The sequence below is a fragment of the Myotis nattereri genome (assembly GCF_964212035.1).
Source record: "Myotis nattereri genome assembly, chromosome: 5".
In the NCBI taxonomy this organism is placed as follows: Eukaryota; Metazoa; Chordata; class Mammalia; order Chiroptera; family Vespertilionidae; genus Myotis; species Myotis nattereri.
Window position 1 is genome coordinate 20,854,046 of NC_138080.1, and position 21,012 is coordinate 20,875,057.

General features: G+C 46.9%; 1 protein-coding gene across 1 annotated transcript in view; it reads left to right on the forward strand.

Moving 5' to 3' along the window:
• Positions 1-175: 175 nt before the first annotated feature.
• AKAP8L (A-kinase anchoring protein 8 like) overlaps positions 176-21,012 on the forward strand; it is a 33,928-nt gene continuing 13,091 nt past the window's right edge. The window contains exons 1-10 of the mRNA XM_081091398.1: positions 176-293; positions 4,321-4,395; positions 15,903-15,935; positions 16,194-16,251; positions 16,354-16,434; positions 18,151-18,604; positions 18,700-18,796; positions 18,887-18,957; positions 19,294-19,357; positions 20,256-20,364. Of these exons, the coding sequence (XP_080947524.1) occupies positions 281-293; positions 4,321-4,395; positions 15,903-15,935; positions 16,194-16,251; positions 16,354-16,434; positions 18,151-18,604; positions 18,700-18,796; positions 18,887-18,957; positions 19,294-19,357; positions 20,256-20,364 (1,055 nt within the window). The 5' untranslated portion in view covers positions 176-280. The remainder of the gene's footprint in view (positions 294-4,320; positions 4,396-15,902; positions 15,936-16,193; positions 16,252-16,353; positions 16,435-18,150; positions 18,605-18,699; positions 18,797-18,886; positions 18,958-19,293; positions 19,358-20,255; positions 20,365-21,012) is intronic.

The window sequence follows — 21,012 nt, forward strand, 5'->3', positions numbered from 1 at the left end:
ATTTTTAGCCAATCACCGCAGGCTTGAAATAACGGAAGGCGGGAGCAGGGCGGGACTCTCATGAGATTGGCAACAGCCTCAGCCATTGGTATGAGGAAACCCTGGAATAGACAGTATCGTGGCCTAATAGACGTGAAGTCGGAGCCGGCCGTGAGCCAATGCGGTCGGGAGGCGGGGCTCCGTTATATGTAGAAAGAGCCCGGGGGATTGTCACGGCAATCTCCGCGTCTGACGTGCGGCGCATTTGCCGGAGTTTTCAGGCGCAGTGTACGCCGCTGCCATGAGCTACACAGGTGAGCCCGGCAGGGTCGGGAGTCAGGCCCGGGTGGGGAGGGACGGGGACGTGCCAAGGCCGCGCCGGGCCCGCCCGCGCCTCCCCCGGCGCCTGGATACCGCTCTCTCTGCGGTCGCAAAATGGCGCCGCGGACGGGTCCTCTCAGGTTCGCGCCCCTCGAGCTTCGGCTCCTCGGTGCTCTGGCTTACACCCTCGCGCTCCGGCTCTCGGTCGCCGAGATTTTGGCTTCCGTCGCCTGTGCCCGCGGGCGGCCTCGGGGCCCGAGGTCTTTTCTCCCACCACCTCCGCCCCTAGCCTGGCCTTTTCGGACCTCGCAGCCTCTGGTCGCCCTTTCTCGGGCTTCGGCCCTTGCGATCCGTCAGCGGGCTCGGCTGCCGTCGCCATTGCCTCACCGGCTCCCCAACCCCCCACGCTCCGTGTCCCTGTAAGATGTCGCAGCTCCTCTTGCCCCTTGCCAGCCCCGGGCTGGGAGAGGCTCCAGCCCCGGAGCGAGGAGTAGACATTTGGGAGGTTTGCACTGAGCAGGGTACCTTGGGTCCTGAGGGCCTGAGCTTGAGCCTTGCCTGGAACGGCTCATTTCCATGGTAATTCATTCACCATCTGTCAGATCATCGTGTCAGGTGCTGAATAGGCAGCTGGAATACGGCAAGAATTCCTCAAGCAGCTCACAGGGCGGGGCAGACCACCCCAAGCAAACAAATGAATGTGGGCTATATCCTGGGGTGGGCAGTACCCAGGGAGTTGTTCCATTAGGTGGGGTGCTTGGACACCGCTAAAGAGGTGACATTTGAGCAGAAGCCAGAATAGAGGACGGGAATTAAGAATATCTGGCCCAGGGGCTAGGTCCTAGCCGCTAGGAGGTGCTCGGCTCCTTAGATGTTCTGCCAGGGAGGCCAGTGGGCCTTGAGCAAAAGGGAGGGTGGGTGCTGAGATCTGAGGGGGGCTGTGATGCGCTGGCACGGCAATTGTACATCATCCGTGGATGAACGGGACAGCTGCGTGTGTCCTGGTGGTAACCACCGAGGCTGCTCAACCAGGAGCCACGGGCTAGGCCTTCCCCTTGGAGGGGAGTATTAGGCTGAGCATGTGTGGTTGCCTGGTAACCAGCATTCTGCTGTGGAATGTTGGGGGCTCAGAATGGAACCTGAGCCTCTGGGGCTCCTTTGTAGGCTGCTTTATGTTGGCCTGGCAAGGAGGTGTTGCCGGGCCTCCCTCCTCTGGCACCCAGGCCGGGAGCTTGGCAAGAACCCCGAGCAGCCATCCCTTGGCCCAGCGGTTCTCATCCAGGGCCGATTCTACCGCCCAGGGGACATTTGGCAGCATCTGGATATGTTTTTGGTTGTCATGTCTGGTGGGAGGGTGCTCCTGTCATCCGGTGTGTAGAGACCAGGAGTGCTGCTAAGCATCGTGCACCGCCCAAGACGCCCCGCCACCCCGCCACCCCGCATTAGCTGGCTTGGAAGTCAGTGATGCCAGGATTGGGCCACCCTGCCCTGGCATTTCGGTGGCTTTCCTGGTTCAGGAGGAAAGTCAGTAGGGTTGTTACTGACATCTCTGTAATTTAGATGTAATCTTTTCCACCAGATCTTATTGTGACCTGGAAGACAGTTCTGTGTGGTGAGGGTCAAGCCTGCTGAAGAAACCAGAACACGAGTGATTAGGTGCCGTGGGGAACTTAAACACGGAGCGTTGACGTTTGTAGACAAGGACACTGAGTTGGAGAGGTCACTAATGGCCACATCTGAATTTTACCTCCCCATCTCGAGGCTCTGATTCTGGGTTACGTTTTTCACTTTTAAAAAGCTGACCACTAAAGTCAAAGGCATTTTAATCATATCTCAGACAACTATTTTGCCCTTAAGGAGAAGTTCTGGAGGCCTAAGCAAATGTTACCCCTCTTACTTATAGAATGTGATTAAAATAATTTATCTATCTGATACTTGTCCAGCTTTTGAACTTAGTTTGTGTGTACTTGGGAAAGGAGTCATTTTCTCTGGCACTGAGAGGAAAGATGAAAGCAATGGAAACATAGGGTAGAAAAATCCAGAATCAGGTCTTACATGATACCATTTTTCTAATAGGAACCTTTATTATCTCACAGTTATTGTGTGTGAGGAATACACAAATAGTGTCGCTGGATGGTTCTGGCTTGGGATCTCATGAGGTTACATGTTTTATGTTAGTCTGGACTGTAGTTGTCTCAAGGCTTGACTGTGCTGAAGGACTCACCTCCCAGGCGACTTAAACTCTCATGGCTGTTTAGGTTGATGCCGGCTGTTGGTTCCTCACCAGGTGGACCTCTCCACAGCCCTACTAGCAGCGGTTCTCAACCTGTGGGTCGCGAACAATGAAAATACACCCTGCATGTCAGATATTTACATGACGATTCATAACAGTAGCAACATTACAGTTATGAAGTAGCAACGAAAATAATTTTATGGTTGGGGGTCACCACAACATGAGGAACTGTATTAAAGGGTCGCGGCGTTAGGAAGGTTGAGAACCACTGGCACAACATGGTGGCTAGTTTTCCCTTGAGTGAATGATCTAAGGGAGAACAAGATGGAAGTCTCAGAAGTCATATTCAGTCATTTATTTTTATTTTTATTTTTATTTTTTTATATATTTTATTGATTTTTTACGGAGAGGAAGGGAGAGAGATAGAGAGTTAGAAACATTGATGAGAGAGAAACATCGATCAGCTGCCTCCTGCACATCTCCCACTGGGGATGTGTCCGCAACCCAGGTACATGCCCTTGACCGGAATTGAACCTGGGACCCTTCAGTCCGCAGGCCGACGCTCTATCCACTGAGCCAAACCGGTTTCGGCCATATTCAGTCATTTTTGCAAAATTCTAGCTTGAGAGGACATTCCACAACCCCCACACCAGGGTGTGGGGTAAAGAAAGACCATAATTGTCCTCACAGGTCATTTTTGCCCCCAAATGAGTGTTGTTCCACATTTGAGGAGAACACTTGTTTTGCAGACCTTTTTGTCCTGTGGATCGCAGGGTAAGGGATCTTGGCCCTGACCCCTGTGTTGGCTGTGGTGAGGACAAAATGAAAGAATGCAGAGAAAGCTCTTAGCACCCTTCGGGGAAAATACTTGGTCAGTGTTGGCTGCTGTTGCTGTTATCTTTGTTGCTGGGGCTCTTTAAGAGATGAACTAGAAAAACCATCAACAAATATGTGAATGCTCACCCCAGAAAGGCACTTGATGTATGCTTTTGTTATTGGAGGTGCAGGTTTTTATTTTTAGGGCATGAGTTGGCTCTGATGGGAGTAGGCAAATATTGCCTCTTATGGTATCTGTCATAATTTCAGTGTTATGGGTAAATCATTAAAAAAATTTTTTTTCAACCTAGTTTTAAAGATAGTATTAGGACTCATCATAGTCTGTTACAATAAGCATTTAAGAGCAGTATTTCTGGTAGAGATTCAAGCTTTCCTTGCTTAGTACTAATTTATTTTAAGGTGTGAAATAGTTTGAGAGTTGAGAAAATGGGAAATAATATGTATATTATATGTAATATTTGTTCCATGTAAACATGCTATAACTTAAGTAATTACATTTAAGAGGTAATTGTAATGTGTACAGTTTTATTAGAAAACTAAAAATACAAAACAGTTTTGGTTTTAGATTTGGGGAAGGGTATTATTTGTCTAAACGTTGTTCAAAAATAACTCTGTCCTTGTTTGAATTGAAGGTGGTCCACCTGCAATAATCAGTGCTTAGATGTTTGATACAAGTATTTTCTCATTTAGCTGAATGGTAATTTGGGTACTCATTTGAGTTACTGGTTTAAAGTATTTGAAAATTTGTATCCAATTCTTCTGGTGTAGCAAGTTAAACATAGCCTGCCTTTCCATTGGTTAATATGTTCTGGGCTGTAATTAAAGTGTTCAGAAGCTAGAGTTTAGGCTTTCCAGTGCGGGGAGGGCCTGCCTGTCTATATTAAAGGGTAGTTTTAGGTCATTGGCGATGGCTTGTTTGGGGAAACTAACCATGCTGTGCATATGTTTAGGCTTTGTCCAGGGATCTGAAACCACTTTGCAGTCAACGTACTCAGACTCCAGTGTTCAGCCCACCTGTGATTATGGTAAGTGTGGGCCCCTGGGAACCAGAGGGTGAGTGCTCTGCCTTCTCCTAGTACCAGAGCAATCTGGTGTCTTGTTAGTGCCTTTGACCTTGATGTCTCCCTGTCTTGCTTTTCTAAATCCAAACTTGTATGAAATGGTGGGGTGGCGTGTGTAGCTGGCACTCCCCCCTTGGAGGCAATTATGGGAGAGATGCCTGTGTTATTGAACAAGTTGGAAATCTTGGGGCTGGGAATGATTGGTTCCTTTGACCCTTTAACATTTTGCTAGAAGTCTGTGACAAACCTCTGGCTTCAGAAAATCTTCTTGAGGGTCTGGGAAGGGAAGTGGCTAATCAAAGTCAAAAGGATTGGAATGAACAGAAACCAAGCCATTAACTTAGCCGCAAAGTAGTGTATGGGTCCACTTGTGCCAGAGAGGCTGCCTGTCTGAATCTAGTGAGCTTTCAACGATGTCAGGCCATTTCAAGCCAGGCAGTTCCTCGCATATATGGTTGAGGGAAAATCTCTGGTTGATTTCTCAAATGTGGACAGACACACTAAGTTTAATTCAGAAGTAGTCAGCCAACAGGGTCCGTAGATATTCTGTCAGCAAGCTTCGGCAGCTGTAACCACGGAGAGAGCTGGTCTTTCCACATGGAGTTCTCTGACGGTAAGTGTCTGTTGACAGAGAACCCTCTCTGGAATTACTAAGGATAAAGTCTTGGTGGCTGAGATGGGTAGTTTGTTTTACTACTAAGGTCTGGGGAAAGACCGAGCCTGCATGGTGACAGTTCCTCAGGAGTCACAGAGTAAATGCACATAAGTAAGCTACCTGAAGTATTAGCAGCTAGTCCCTGCAGGTATGTCATAAATGAGGAAAAAGTTGGTTTGCATGGCTTCCCTCTCCTGCCCTCCTTGGCTCACTCCTTTTATCCAAACATAGTACCAAATTGCCCTGACCGGTTTGGCTCAGTGGATAGAGCGTCGGCCTGCGGACTGAAAGGTCACAGGTTCGATTCTGGTCAAGGGCATGTACCTTGGTTGTGGGCACATCCCCAGTAGGGAGTGTGCAGGAGGCAGCTGATCGATGTTTCTAACTCTCTATTCCTCTCCCTTCCTCTCTGTAAAAAATCAATAAAATATATTAAAACAAACAAACAAAAATATTTATACTTCAAAAAGGAGATTCTATATAAATACTAAGTAGCTTAATATAATAAACTAGTTTAAAAAACAACAACATAGTATCAAATTGCACATCTTTTTTGAATTGTTTTCCCTCTGGTTTACATGTTCTGGGTATAAGCATTTTATAAGGTGCCATTTGCAAATATTTTCTACCAAACTGTGGCTTGTCTCTTTATTCTCTTATCAATGTCTTTTGAAGAATACAAGTTCTTCATTTTGATGAAGTCCAAGTTATCAGTCTTTAATAGATTGTGATTTTGGAATCACAAGAAATTTATGGTATCTAAGAAATTTATGCCTAACCCAATGTTACAAATATTTTCTTCTAAGTTTTTTCTTTTTTTAAATATGTTTTTATTTATTTTAGTGAGGGGGAGAGAGAGACATAAACATCGATGTGAGAGAGAACATCAATGATTGCATCCTGTATGTACCGTGACTGGGGATCAAACCCAAAACCTGGGTATGTGTCTTGATTGGAATTGAACAGGCACCTTTCAGTGCATGGTATGACAAACAACTGAGCCACACTGGCCAGGGCAAAACTAGTTTTTTTTTGTTTTTGTTTTTTAAAGAGAGGGAGGAAGGCCCTAGCTGATATGGCTCAGTGGATAGAGTGTCGGCCTGTAGACTAAAAGGTCCCAGGTTCAGTTCTGGTTAAGGGCACATGCTCAGGTTGCGGGCTCAATCCCCAGTAGGGGGCATGCAAGAGGCAGCCAATCAATGATTCTCTCTCATCATTGATGTTTCTATCTCTCTCTCCCCTCTCCTGTAGGAAGCCACCCATTGTCTTCACTATCAGAGAAGTGTAAACAAGGAGCCCGGAACGCTGATGAACTTTGAGCCCTGGCAAGGGCCAGAGCTATGCACTGATTGTTTAGTCCAGACAGTGGTGGCTCAAGCAATTTCCTGACCAAATAGTCTCAGAATAAATCTTTCTAATATTTACTGACCTTTAAGATTGTCTGTTACCGCAGTTACCTGCCTGACTAAGGGCTAGATGTGTATCCAAAATTTAATAAAAGATTGGCAAGGCCTGGGCACGAGTGGAAGTCCTTCCCTTTGTGTTGGGCTTCCCGCCTGGCCCCCAATATTTCCAAATTATTTCTTGTCTCATCTCTGTCATTTGTGCGGCCCTTCTGCAGATCCAAAACCCTGAACCACGCAGAACATGGGTCATCACACTCTCCCTTCCTCTCTGAAATCAATAAAAATATATTTTTTTTTAAAAAGAGAGAGGGAGGGAGGAAGGGAGAGAGAGAAGGAAAAACATCAGTATGAAAGAGACACATTTATCGGTTGCCTCCCAACAAGCCCCAACCTGGGATTGAACCTGCAACTTAGGTATGTGCCCTTGACTGTGAATCTTCTGGTGCATGGGGTGATGCTCCAACCAACCAACCCACACTGTCCAGAGCCCTAAGTTTTCTTTAGGTGCTTCATAGTTTTATGTTGTTTTATAAAAATCTTTATTGTTGAAAGTATTACATATGTCCCCTCTCTCCCCCATTCACTCCTAGCCTGTCCCCACTCCCTGCGGCTATTTGGTGTCTTTTTTGGTTCCATATAAATTTTTGGAATATTTGTTCTAGGTCTGTGAAATATGCTGTTGGTATTTTAATAGGGATTGCATTGAATCTGTAGATTGCCTTGGGTAGTATGAAAATTTTAAATGATGTTAATTCTACCAATCCATGAACATGGTATATTCTTCCATGTGTTTATATGTTCCATCTCTTTTTTCAACCTCATGTAGTTTTCCAAGTACAAGTCTAACTTCCTTGGTTAAGTTTATTCCTAACTGTCTTAATTTTTTGTTGCAATGGTAAATGGGATTGTTTGTTGAGTTTCTCTTTCATTAGTGGTGTATAAAAAAGCCATCGATTGCCAACCGGTTTGGCTCAGTGGATAGAGCGTCGGCCTGCGGACTGAAGGGTCCCGGGTTCGGTTCCGGACAAGGGCATGTACCTTGGTTGCGGGCACACCCCAGTGGGAGTTCTGCAGGAGGTAGCTGATCGATCTCGCTCATTGATGTTTCTAGCTCTCTATCCCTCTCCCTTCCTCTCTGTAAAAAATCAATAAAATATATATTTTTTAAAAAAGCCATCGATTTTTCGGTGTTAATTTTGTATCCTGCTATATTGTTGAATTCATTTATTTTATTTATTTATTTTTTAATATATTTTATTGATTTTTTACGGAGAGGAAGGGAGAGGGATAGAGAGTTAGAAGCATCAATGAGAGAGAAACATCGATCAGCTGCCTCCTGCACACTTCCCAGTGGGGATGTGCCCGCAGCCAAGGTACATGCCCTTGACCGGAATTGAACCTGGGACCCTTGAGTCCGCAGGCCGATGCTCTATCCACTGAGCCAAACCGGTTAGGGCGAATTCATATATTAAATCTAGTAGATTTTTGGTGGAGCCTTAGATTTTCTATGTATAATATCATGTCATCTGCAAATAATGAGATCTTTACTTCCTCCTTTTCAATTTGGATGACTTTTATTTCTTCTTGTTTGATTGCTATGGCTAGGACTTCAAGTACTGTGTTCATAAGAGTGGTGAAAGGGGACATCTCTGTCTTGTTCTTGGGGAGAATGGTTTTAAATTTTGCCCATTCAGTATGATGTTCACTGTAGGTTTGTCATATATGGCCTTTATTATGTTGAGATATTCCTCTATTCCCACTTTGCTGAGAGTTTTTATCAAAAATGGATGTTGGGTTTTGTTGAATGCTTTTTCTTCATCTCTTGGTATGATCATGTGACTTTTGTCTTTCAACGTGTTTATGTAATGTATCACATTTATTGATTTGCGAATATTGTACCAGCCCTGAACCCCTGGAATAAATCTCACTTGGTCATGGTGTATGATCTTTTTTATTTATTGCTGAATCCAGTTTGCTAATATTTTGTTGAGGATTTTAATATCTATGTTAATCAGCGATACTGGCCTGTATTTCTCTTTCTTTGTAGTGTCTTTATCTGGTTTTGGAGTTAGGATAATGCTGGCCTTATAAAAAGAGCTTGGAAGTGTTCTTTCTTTCCTCTTGGATTTTCTGGAATAGTTTGAGGAATATAAGTGTTAGTTCTTCTTAGAATGTTTGGTAAAACTCCCCTGTGAAGCCATCCAGACCCTGGCTTTTGTTTGCAGGGGGTGGGGTTGGGGGGTAATTAATGCTTCTATTTTATCAGTTGTTATTGGCCTATTCAGGTTTTCTGATTCTTCCTGATTCAATTTTGGGAGTTTGTATTTTTCTAGAAATTTATCCATTCATCTACATTGTCCAGCTTGTTGGCATATAGTTATTCATAGTATTTTCTTATAATCCTTTGTATTTCTGTGGTGTTAGTTGTTACTTCTCCACTTTCATTTCTAAATTTATTTATTTGGGTCCTTTCTCTTTGTTTCTTGATGAGTCTGGCTCACAGTTCATCAACTTTATCTTTTCTTTTTTTTTTTTAATATATTTTATTGATTTTTTACAGAGAGGAAGGGAGAGAGACAGAGAGTTAGAAACATCGATGAGAGAGAAACATCGATCAGCTGCCTCCTGCACATCTCCTACTGGGGAGGTGCCCGCAACCCAGGTACATGCCCTTGACCGGAATCGAACCTGGGACCCTTCAGTCCGCAGGCCGACGCTCTATCCACTGAGCCAAACCGGTTTTGGCAACTTTATCTTTTCAAAGAACCAACTCTTGGTTTCATAGATTTTTTTTTGTATTGTTTTTTAGCCTCTATGTAATTTATTTCTCTCTAATCTTTATTATTTCCATTTTTCTACTTAATCTGGGCTTTTGTTTTTCTCTAATTCTTTCAGTTGTAGGGTTAAATAGCTTATTATTAATTTTTCTTGTTTTTTGAGGTAGGCCTGTAGCGTTATGAACTTACCTCTCAAGACTGCTTTTGCTATGTCCCACAGATTTTGGGTTGTTGTGTGTTTATTTTCATTTGCTTCCAGGAAGTTTTTGATTTCTTTCTTGATCTCATTGGTAACCCATTTATTGTTTAGTAACATGCCATTTAGCTTCCATGTTTTTGAATGTTTTTTTACCGTAGTTGATTTCTATTTCATTCCATTGTGATCTGAGAAGATGCTTGATATCCTTTTCAGTCCTCTTGAACTTACAGAAACTTGTTTTGCAACCTAACGTGTGGTCTATCGTGAATGACCATGTGCACTTGAGAAGAATGTATATTCTTCAGCTTTGGGGTGAAATGTTCTATAAATGTCAAGTAAATCCATCTGATCCAATGTGTCATTTAGAGTCACTGTTAATTTTTTGTCCGGAAGATTTATCCAGTGAAGTCAGCAGGGTGTTAAATTCCCCCACTATGATTGTATTGTTGTTGATCTCCCCCTTAAAATCCTCTAGAAGTTTTTTATATATTTAGGTGCTCCTGTATGGGGTGCATATATATTTACCAGGGTTATATTCTCTTGTTGGATTGATTTGTTTAGTATTATGTAGTGACCTGTGTTATCCCTTTGATGGCCTTCATTTTGAAGTCTATTTTGTCAGACATGAGTATTGCCACCCCAGCTTTTTTTTTTTTTCCATTTGCATGGAAAATTTTTTTCCATCCCTTCACTCTCATCCTGTGTGAGACTTTTGTTCTGAGGTTTCCTCTTGATTTTCTGGAATAGTTTGAGGAATATAAGTGTTAGTTCTTCTTAGAATGTTTGGTAAAACTCCCCTGTGAAGTTCTGTTCTGAGGTGGGTCTCTTGTAGACAGCATATAACTGGGTCATGTTTTTATAGCCAAGCAGCTACCCTATATCTTTTGATTGGAACATTTAATCCATTTACCTTTAAGGATATTATTAACTAGAGGCCCAATGCACAAAATTTGTGCAAGAGTAGACCTTACTCCCCCCGGCTGCCAGCACTGGCTTCCCTCTGGCCACCTGCAGGCACCTGGGACCCAGGCTTCCCTTGCAGCCTTGGCTTCATCTGGTCTAATTAGTATATTATGCTTTTATTATTATAGATAGATACTTATTTATTGCCATTTTAATTCTGTATGCCTGTTTCTCTTTCTCTTTGTTCTCATTACAGCAGTCCTGTTAGCATTTCTTTTTTTAAAAGCAAAGTTCGTGGTGTTTTTTTTTAAAATATATTTTTATTGATTTCAGAGAGGAAGGGAGAGGGAGAGAGAGATAGAAACATCAATGATGAGAGAGAATCATGGATTGGCTGCCCCCTACACCGGCAGTTTAAACCAGCAGTTGGACATCCCGCTGCCAATCTGGGACCACTGGCTCCTAACTAACTGCTCACCTGCCTGCCTACCTGGTTGCTCCTAACTGCTCTCCCCCGCTGGCCTGATCACCCCTAACTGCTCCCCTGCCGGCCTGATCCCCCCCCAACTGCTCTCCCCTGCTGGCCTGATCCCTTCTAACTGCTCTCCCCTGCTGGCCTGATCGCCCCTAACCACCTCTGCCTTGGCCCCCACCACCGTGGCTTTGTCCAGAAGGACATCCAGAAGACGTCCAGTCTATCCGATCTAATTAGCATATTACCCTTTTATTAGTATAGATGTGTCTGGGTATGGGCCTGTGTGGGTTCTTCTTGCTTGGTACTCTCTGTGCCTCCTGGACTTTTTCTTTCAGCAGGCACTTCCGCCATAATTTTTTCAAACACATTCTCTATCCCTTGCTCACTTACTTCTCCTTCTGGCACACCTATTATGCAAATATTGTTACATTTCATGTTGTCCCACAGTTCTCTTAAATTATCCTCCTGGTTTTTTCTTTTTTTTTTTCTTTTTGGTTCTCTGATTGAGAGATTTTTTTCTACCCTGTTTTCTAATTTATTGCTCTGTTCTCATCTTCCCTTAATCTGCTGTGTATTCCTTCCACTGTGTTTTTTATTAGTGCCATGTCATTCTTCATAGTTGCTATGTATTTTCTCATGCATTGAGCATCTTTGCCATCATTATTCCGAACTCTATGTCTGATAAATTTCTTATCTCCAGCCAAACCGGTTTGGCTCAGTGGATAGAGCGTCGGCCTGCGGACTCAGGGGTTCCGGGTTCGGTTCCGGTCGGGGGCATGTGTCTTGGTTGCGGGCACGTCCCCACTGGTGGGTGTGCAGGAGGCAGCTGATCGATCTCTCTTCTCTCATTGATGTTTCTAACTATCCCTCTCCCTTCTTCTCTGTAAAAAATCAATAAAATATATTTTTTTAAAAAAATTTCTTATCTCCATTTCACTTAGCTCTTCTGAAGAATCCTCTTGTTCTTTCATTTGGGAATGGTATTTTTCTCTCCCTTTTGCCTTCCTGTTTGGGTTTGTAACTGTGTATTAGGTAGATCTGCTATGCCTCCCAATCTCTAGTGCAGGACAGTGTCAAATGCTGTTTCTGACTAGCTAGATCAGGCAAAGACTGAAAGCCTCCAGAGACCCACCTCTGCTAGCAGACTGATGATGTTCAGTCTTGAGTAGCCTTCCATAGTTTTATGTTTTCCATTTATTTTGTGATCCATTTTGAGTTAATATTTCTACAAGGTGTTCAGTATGGCTGAAGATTGTTTATTTTTGTTGAAAATCAGAATATATGTGTGGGTCTGTAACTGGACTCTGATTCTGTTCTGTTGATTTGTATGTCTAAATTGCCTCCAATACCACACTCTTGTTTACTGTATAGTATGTCTTGTTTTTCCAGAATTGACTTGGATATTTTATTTCCTTTACTTTTGCATATAAATTTTAGGGTCAGTTTATCCATTTCTATAAAAATACCTTATGAGATTTTGAGTGGATGGTCTTGAATCTACATATTAGTTTGGGAGAATTAACATCTTAACAATATTAAATTTTCTGACCCTTATTACTCATTTATTTAAACCTTAGATTTCTTTCATTAGTGTTCTAGACACAGTAGTGTCCAAGACACAGATCCTTTACATATTTTGTTATGTTTACACTTAAGAAGTATTTCTTAGTGCTAAGGTAAGTAGTAGTTTTAAAATTTTCAGTTATTCATTGCTAAAATGTAGAAATTGGGCAATTTTTTTTTTGAATATTGACTGTAGCAAACCTTGCAAAATTCACTTATTCTAGTAATGTTTGTAAATTGCTTGAGATTTTTTTAAATGTAGATAATCAACATTGTGAAAGTATGGAGACAGTTTTATTTTTCCTTCTGGCTTAAATTGCAAGAATAGTGTAACAACATTTATATTTTTATTGATTTCAGAGAGGAAAGGAGAGGGAGAGAGAGATAGAAACATCAATGAAGAGAATCATTGATTGGCCGCCTCCTGCACGCCCCCCACTGGGGATCGAGCCCGCAACCCGGGCATGTGCTCCCGACTGGAATTGAACCCGGGACCCTTCAGTCCACAGGCCAACACTCTATCCACTGAGCCAAACCAGCCAGGGCTAGTGTAACATCATTTAAATAACATTTTGAGAAACAATCAACTAAGATCCCACCATTTTAATGTTTAACATTTGTCAGCATACCTATCTTAGGTAGTTGAATTATAGGTGGATAGAATTATGTATCCTGCTTTATTTATTTATTTTTACTGTAGCACATTTCCTTGTGCTACAAAAAGCTTAATAGATTTTTTTTTAAAATATATTTTTATTGATTTTAGAGAAGAAGGGAGAGGAAGAGAGAGATAGAAAGATCAGTGATGAGAGAGAATCATTGATCGGCTGCCTCCTACACATAGGACCAAGCCCACAACCCAGGCATGTGCCCTTGACTGGAATAGAACCTGGGACCCTTCGGTCCGTAGGCTGACACTCTATCTGCTGAGCCAAACCGGCCAGGGCCTTAATAGATTTTTTGATGCCTAAATGAGATATTTCACTGAGTATTTGTTTTTGCTCTATAAGTATTGTTTACTATGACCATTTCCTTTTTTCTTCCTTCCTTTTTTTTTTTTTTTTTTAAGTCCTTAACATTCCCTTTGTTAACAATGATCTTAACCTTTATGGGGATGAAAGTGCGTTTGGATGTTCTTTAGGAAGGGACAAGTCTGGGGTGTGTGGGGGAGTTGTCTCCAAATGCCATAGTGTAGCCAGGGGTCCTCAAACTTTTTAAACAGGGGGCCAATTCACTGTCCCTCAGACCGTTGGAGGGCTGGACTATAGTTTAAAAAAAAACTATGAACAAATTCCAGTGCACACTGCACATATTTTGAAGTAAAAAAACAAAACGGGAACAAATACAATATTTGTATTTGCATGTGGCCCTTGGGCCGTAGTTTGAGGACCCCTGGTAGACCAGTGGTTCTCAACCTTGGCTGCACATTAGAATCACCTGGGAATTTTTTTAAAATCCTGATTTCTGGGCTTCGTCCTCCGGAAATTCTGTTTCTTTGTTACTAATGTTATGGCCCCACTCCATAACAAAGAAACAGAATTTCCGGAGGATGAGGCCCAGAAATCAGGATTTTAGAAAGATTTCTAGGTGATTCTAATGTGCAGCCAAGGTTGAGAACCACTGGTGTAGACAGACTTCTCTCTGAAGGGACCCAGCTGGGGAGCCCATCAGTGTGTCAGTTGCTCCAGGTGAAGCAAATAGCACATAGAGAGTGCTTGTCCGAGCCCATCAGAGCAGCCTGTGCTTGTGTTCATGGAGTCAGTACCCACTCCTGATTCCTTCCCTTGTGCTTCCAAACTGTGGGTCTTCAGCAGCTGAACCCTAGGACCATGGTTGGCAAACCATGGCTCACGAGCCACATGCAACTCTTTGGCCCCTTGAGTGTGGCTCTTCCACAAAATACCACGTGTGGGTGTGCACGTACAGTGCAATTGAAACTTCGTGACCCATGCGCAGAAGTTGGTATTTTGTGGAAGAGCCAGTATTTTGTGGAAGAGCCACACTCAAGGGGCCAAAGAGCCGCATGTGGCTCGCAAGCCGCGGTTTGCCAAGCCGCAGTTTGCCGGCCACTGCCCTAGGAGACCATATTCTCTAGCCTCACAAGCATAGCCCCGATGGGTCTGCCTTGACTCCCTGCTCCCAATCCCACCTCCTTTTGTGAATAGTGTCTACTCTCCCTGGTGCAAACAGCCACATGGTCAGTCTCTTGTAGTTGCCAGGGATAAGTGAATTTATTCCTTGTGTGCCTCTGCCAGCCTTCTTATCTGTCACTCTTTTTTTATGATTTCCGACTCATCCATTATTACTCACTAGTTAGCAGTGTCTCACTCCTTTAACATGCAGTACCCCGGGCCTGAACAGTGCCCAGATATGCCAGTCTGCTCTGTGTGCTCAGGATGATAGATGTTGAATAAATGAATGCATGAGAAGCCTCTCCTTTGGTTTTCCCAAATGAAGAGGATTTTTATTTGTAAGCTTTTTTATGCTCACATTCATTAAACTTAGTGGTCATCTAAAGTCCCTCGCTGGTTTTTGATGCCTCCACATTCTGTTTGTGCACTGTATTGAGGAGGACCTTGACCTGTCCCTCATTTTCCCTGGTTCATCTTTTCAGTGTGTGTGTTCTTGCTCTGCTATGGCTGGATTTTGCCGCTCATCATGCTGCCATCTCACTGAACTTTGGTCCTGCCCTGAAATGAGCTTGACTTGTCCTCAGGGCAGAGAGAACCAGAAGTAGGAGATGACTCTGAGCATTCACCAGAGTCATTGGGAAGTTGGGTTGTCTGTTCTCATGGATTCCCCTGGGTAGGAAGCATGTCTGCTTCATACTTTGTCAGTTCTAAGGGCTTTGTGTTCCAGAAGGAATGAATTTTTCTCATGTACTATGATAAGCTCCAGAGCATATTGAGTTAATAATCCATATGGAAGTTGTGTCTTGTCCTTCTCTCGGCTGATGTGTTCCAGCACAGCATGCTCACACAATTTAAGAACTCGGTGGCCCTTCCTGTTAAGGCAGACATTTGAAGGATTAGGGTGGTAAGTTTCTCTACTCCATCCAGATGGCTCTGTTGTGCACTTTGAGTGACATGACTTCAGCGTGGATGTGGACTTGGTGCTGAGCTTCTTATACAGCGGAATCTGTGTGAGGCGCTGGAATCACTCTCCTTTTCCTCTAATTGGTGCTTAGCCAGGAGTTGTGTAACCTTCTCATTTTGGCTCCTTAAGGGAGTGTAAGAGTCAAATTCCTTAGCTGAGAGTGTTTTGAAGGGGAGACTCCTCGAATAGCAGATGGTCAGATCCCCAGAAGGTTGGGAGTACCAGGGCAGCGAGGGGCCTGGATCATTTCTGTGGTTCTGTCACGCTCCAGGCTCCTCAGTTAAGGGCAGGTTCAGTCTCTTGCATCCAGTCAGACACTGGAAGTATTGTCTTCGTTTGTTCCTGAATTAAATTCTCATTATATTGTAAAACGTAATTATCCTTTTGCTTTTTGTAGGATATGGAACTTGGAACTCTGGGACAAACAGAGGCAAGTATCATTTCCATGATTGCTGTCCTCTCCCTTGGGATTGAACTGTTTGTATGTTTCTGCTGGGATGGGTGCCTTTGGGGGCTCTGGGCTGGCTGCTCCTTCACAGAAGGACTCCTTGGGTGGCTAGTGTCCCCAGATTGTCTCTGCAACAGAAAATGTCCTTGTTTCTGTGCTTGTTTCTGTCTCTGCCTCTCTCCTCCCTGGCCTGCCTCTCCCCACCCCTCTAGCCATCTCTTTCTATCTCCTTCGTTGCAGGCTACGATAACTATGGTTATGGCTATGGCTATGGCCAGGATAACACCACCAACTATGGGTACGGTATGGCCACTTCAAATTCTTGGGAAATGCCTAGCTCTGACACAAACGCAAACCCTAGTGCTGTGGGTAGCACCAGTGCTGATTCCGTTTTGTCCAGAATTAACCAGCGCTTAGATATGGTGCCGCACTTGGAGACAGACATGCTACAAGGAGGCGTGTACGGCTCAGGTGGAGAAAGGTGAGTAGGTGCCTGCTTAGGGGCTGAGGCTCTGCAGGTGCGCTCCTGTCTGCTGCCTGCTGGCTTCTCCCTCTCAACTGCCTCCATGTCTGCTTCCTCCCTCCTTACTCTGTTCCTGGGGCTTTCTGCTGGGGTACAGTGCCCTGACCATATCTGGCTTTGCTCCCCTACCTCTCCCCTCCCCTACTGGCTGGAGGCCGATCTCTCCCCCAGCTTGTAGGGGAAAGAACAACTTTGGATCCAGCTGATTTTACTGTACCCACCAAATGGCTCTTAGGAGCAGTGTTAGGTGGCCCTTCCTTTTAGAGACAACCATTTGGAGTTTGCATGAGACTGCATCCTACCCGCCGTCAGGGCAGGACAGATGGGATTGAGTATGAAGAGTTAGATGAGCCTTTGGGGTTCACCACGGTAGGCTGGGCCATCCCCATATAAAGAACAGGGCAGATGTGGACACTTCCTGGCCACTTTTCAGTACCTGACAGATGTGCACCTGTTGAGCTCGGAAGCGGCCTACAAAGAACTGTCCCTGTCCTCGTTATGCAGGTGGGGACATTAGGCACAGGCAGGTCATACCCTTGCCCGAAGATGCCCAGGAATAGGTGGTGGAACTGGGCCTGGCGCTCAGACTTGCCCTACTCCAGAGCATCATGCTATGGGTATTTGTTACTGTCTGAACTGGTGCAAGTCCAGGAGTTCTTGGGCCCTATCAAGAGGCTTCAGTGAGGAGGACAAACATATTTTTAGTATAAGGTGGAGTGGAGTAGCCTAATGACTCCAGCTGGCAGATGGGGGAGAGCAGAAAGTAGGTAGGGACCTGGCTGGGCACTGGTGGGGTCAAGTGAGAACTCTAGAGCCACTGGGAGGCAGAGGGACTTGCTTGCATGGGCTTTGTAGCAAGTAAAAAGTGTGGGAGGAACCCTAGGCACACCCCCTGCCCTCAACAGCCATGGTACTTGGAGCTGAGGTTGTGTAGCACTGAACACTTGCTGTGCCTGTGAGACCAGGGTGGGTCTGGGCCTGTGGGGCTTTGGTTGCAGCCGAAGTTAGAATGGCTCTCTGCAGTGCCTTGTCAACTCCTGTGGAAGGTTTGGCCGATTGCTATGTAGGGTCAGTGCCCTAACCACCCTCATCCCCACCCCTGTCCCAGGCTCCAGGTTGATGTAATAGAGTATTTTTTTCTAGTCCTTAGGCAAGCTCATTGTTTTTCTTGGGAAACACTCCGTTTTGTACCCTTTTTCCTTTTGGGTGGTTAGGGCCTTTGGAGGGTTTTGGGGGTTCCCCCAGTCATGAGGGATGAGATCAGCACAGGTTTCTTATTGGCATTATCAGCCCATTGGACAGTTAATGTGCTGGAGGATGTTGGGATGCTCGCTCCGTTCCTCCCAAGGAGCAACCTTGGGTGTGTGGCTACACAGACATGTACATGTGCTTCCAAAGGGTTAAGGGTTATCAGGTGTCTCTGCCCCTCAGACCCTCCTCCTGTCATCAGTCCTTAGGGTCCCCAGGCTGATGCGTGTCCACATGCAGGCTTGGGAATACCAGCTGAGGGACCCTTCCTGTTTCTAGAACTCTGCTCCTGAGAGGCCTTTTACCTGGCATTTCTGAACATTGAGCCCCTACAGCAGGGTGGGTAGGTGCTGGAGGGAGGTTTGGGGGAAGGCAAAGGCAACGGGACCTGAGGCCCTCCCTGATGCTTGCCACCTGCCTCTGCAGATATGATTCCTACGAGGCCTGTGACTCGAGGGCCGTCCTGAGTGAGCGTGACCTTTACCGGTCGGGCTACGATTATGGCGAACTTGACCCTGAGATGGAAATGGCCTACGAAGGCCAGTACGATGCCTACAGAGACCAGTTTCGCATGCGTGGCGGCGACACCTTTGGCCCACGGGCTCAGGGCTGGGCCCGGGACTCCAGGAGTAGCCGGCCAATGGCCTCGGGCTATGGGCGCATGTGGGAAGACCCCATGGGGGCCCGGGGCCAGTGCATGCCTGGTGCCTCCCGGCTGCCCTCCCTCTTCTCCCAGAACATCATCCCGGAGTATGGCATGTTCCAGGGCATGCGTGGTGGGGGTGCCTTCCCAGGCGGCTCCCGCTTTGGCTTCGGGTTTGGCAATGGCATGAAGCAGATGAGGCGGACCTGGAAGACCTGGACCACAGCTGACTTCCGGGTGAGTAGAGGAGGCCTTCCCTCTTGGCTCTTGAGTGGGTGGAGGAAAGGGCCCGGAGCCATCTACCTTGACCTGGCTCCCTCTTTCTGACCTAGACCAAGAAGAAGAAGAGAAAGCAGGGCGGCAGTCCTGATGAGCCAGACAGCAAAGCCTCCCGAACCGACTGCTCAGACAACAGTGACTCGGACAATGGTGAGCCAGAGCACTGGCTGCTGCCCCTGCCCCCTACCTCCTGCCCCCTGCTCCATGGGGCTCCTGGGCTGAGCATGTCTCCTCTTCCAGATGATGGTACCGAGGGAGAAAATGCAGATGGCACTGAAGGTGCAGACGCTGTGGAAAAAGGCTGCAGAGCGGTAAGTGGCTCTGGCCCTGTGTGCTCTGTCTGCAGGGGTGCCAGTGAAGAGTGGGTTGCCCGAGCACCTGAGCCACAGAAGAGGGCTTTCACAGGCCATCCTGAGGCAGTTCTGCACGCAAGCATGATCACCACAGGGAGCAGGGAGCTCTGGTGGAGGGAGCGAGGCTGTGGGGAGGCCTTCCAGCCAGGGACGGAATGAGCCCTCCATGCAAGGGTTGTGGGGAGAATGTGAGGCACCTGGCCCAGTGCCTGGCATGTAGCAGGGCCTTGCCATTTAGAGCCATTATAAACAACTACATATGCTTGACATTGGATTTTTGACATCATGTCTTAGGAAGGAGAAGATGAAGAGGGAAAAGAGGAGGGGAAGGAAGATGGCAAAGAGGATGCAGACAAGGGTGAGTGTTCTGAGTGGCCTGGGTGTTGGAATGGCTCTCCCAGGCGCTCATGGTGGGAGGCATCCAGCTGAGGGCAGGATTGTGACAGAAACGTGGCCAGGTTGGGCTTTCCCTTGTGGGGTTGGCAGGGGGCTCCTTGTCCTCTGCCCCTTCACACTTTGTCCCTGTTCTTCCCAGACAAAGGCTGTGGGTGGCAATGGGCCCTGCCTAGCACATTGATTCTGACTTCAGGTGGGGGGAACAAGAAAAAGTATGGGTGGATCCCAGGCACATCCCCTGCCCTGGTCCCTCAGTAACATGAAGTTCAAGTCCTCAGTGGCCAGTGTCTGAGCTAGGACCCTTGGTGCAATTTTTACGGCTCTGGTTTGCGTGTCCTCTCCCTTAGCGCCTCTCCAGCCCCTGTGTTGGGAGTCCGTGTCCCCCCACCCGAGTGATGAGCGCCAGCAGGTACCTAACAGTAAATCCAGCCTCAGCCCACTATTGTCGCAGTGCCCGGTGTGGGGGTGGGCAGGGCCATGTGAGCTTTGGGGTCTTTGCCCCTGGGGGCTGCACTTCAGCCCCAGCCGCAGCCTCCCTGCATCCCACCACCTAAGCCCTCCCCACCAAAACAGCCTCTCTTTGCCTTCCAGCCTCCCTGTGGCCCACTCTTTGGAGCATGGGTGTCCTGGAGAGTGGTGGGGTCAGCACGTGCCCTTTCCTTTTAAGGCCAAAACCTAGGCCAAAACTGCTCCCTGTCCAGCCCAGGGTACCCACCTACTCGAGGCCAGAGGCCTTGCTCAGGCAGCTGCTCTCAGAATGGACTCGTTGGAGTAAATGTCAGGTGATGCAGCTAGAGGCCACAGGGCCTGCCCTCACCTGTTGGAGCCAAGCTGGTAACTATGTCCCTTTGTTCCCATAGGGTCCCTGAATGCCCAGGATGAAAGTGGCCAGACAAAGCACAAGTTACAGGCAGGCAAGAAGAGCCAGGACAAACAGAAGAAGCGGCAGCGAGACCGCATGGTGGAAAGGTAACCACCTTCCCTGCAGCCCTTTGCCTCTGCCTCACAATGGGGCTGCTACCAGGCTGGCAGGGCCATAGCTCTGCCGCCTCACTGCCCTCTGGCCTCCCTTGGGAGCCTCCACCTGTTCGGCCATGCATGGACCCTGCTTCCCACCCAGCCCAGCTCCCAAGGCCTGGCTCATCCCCTGTCCCTCTGTGCCCGCCTGGTGACCACTGTCGTCTTTGGCCTGAAACCTGACATTGCTCAGCACCATTGCCCAGAAGCTCCAGTCCGGAGCGGGAGTCCGGAGGTGCACTGAGGGCATGGTGCCCCTGCGGGAGGGGGCCTGCTCATCAGAGACTCAAGGTCCAAGGTGCCTGTGCCACCACAGCTAGCTGCCAAGAGGCCACCGCCGTTCCCAGAAGAGATGGCAGCACCTGTGGGCTGTGGCAGCCTCGGGCCTGCCCTCTGCCCTGTCCCCTGGCCCTGTCAGGCCAGGCCTATCTGCGGCTGAGCCCTTCACGCCCCTTGGTCGGGTCTGTCTGCCCTCAGGGCTCCCGTATTGGCGCTTGCCTCCTCCTCCTCCGCCTCAGACTCTTGCTCTTGCTGGACCTTCCTCAGCCTCGCCGGCACCTGGCCCCTGGGCTCTCCAGAAAAAGCTGACCCCGTGGCCCA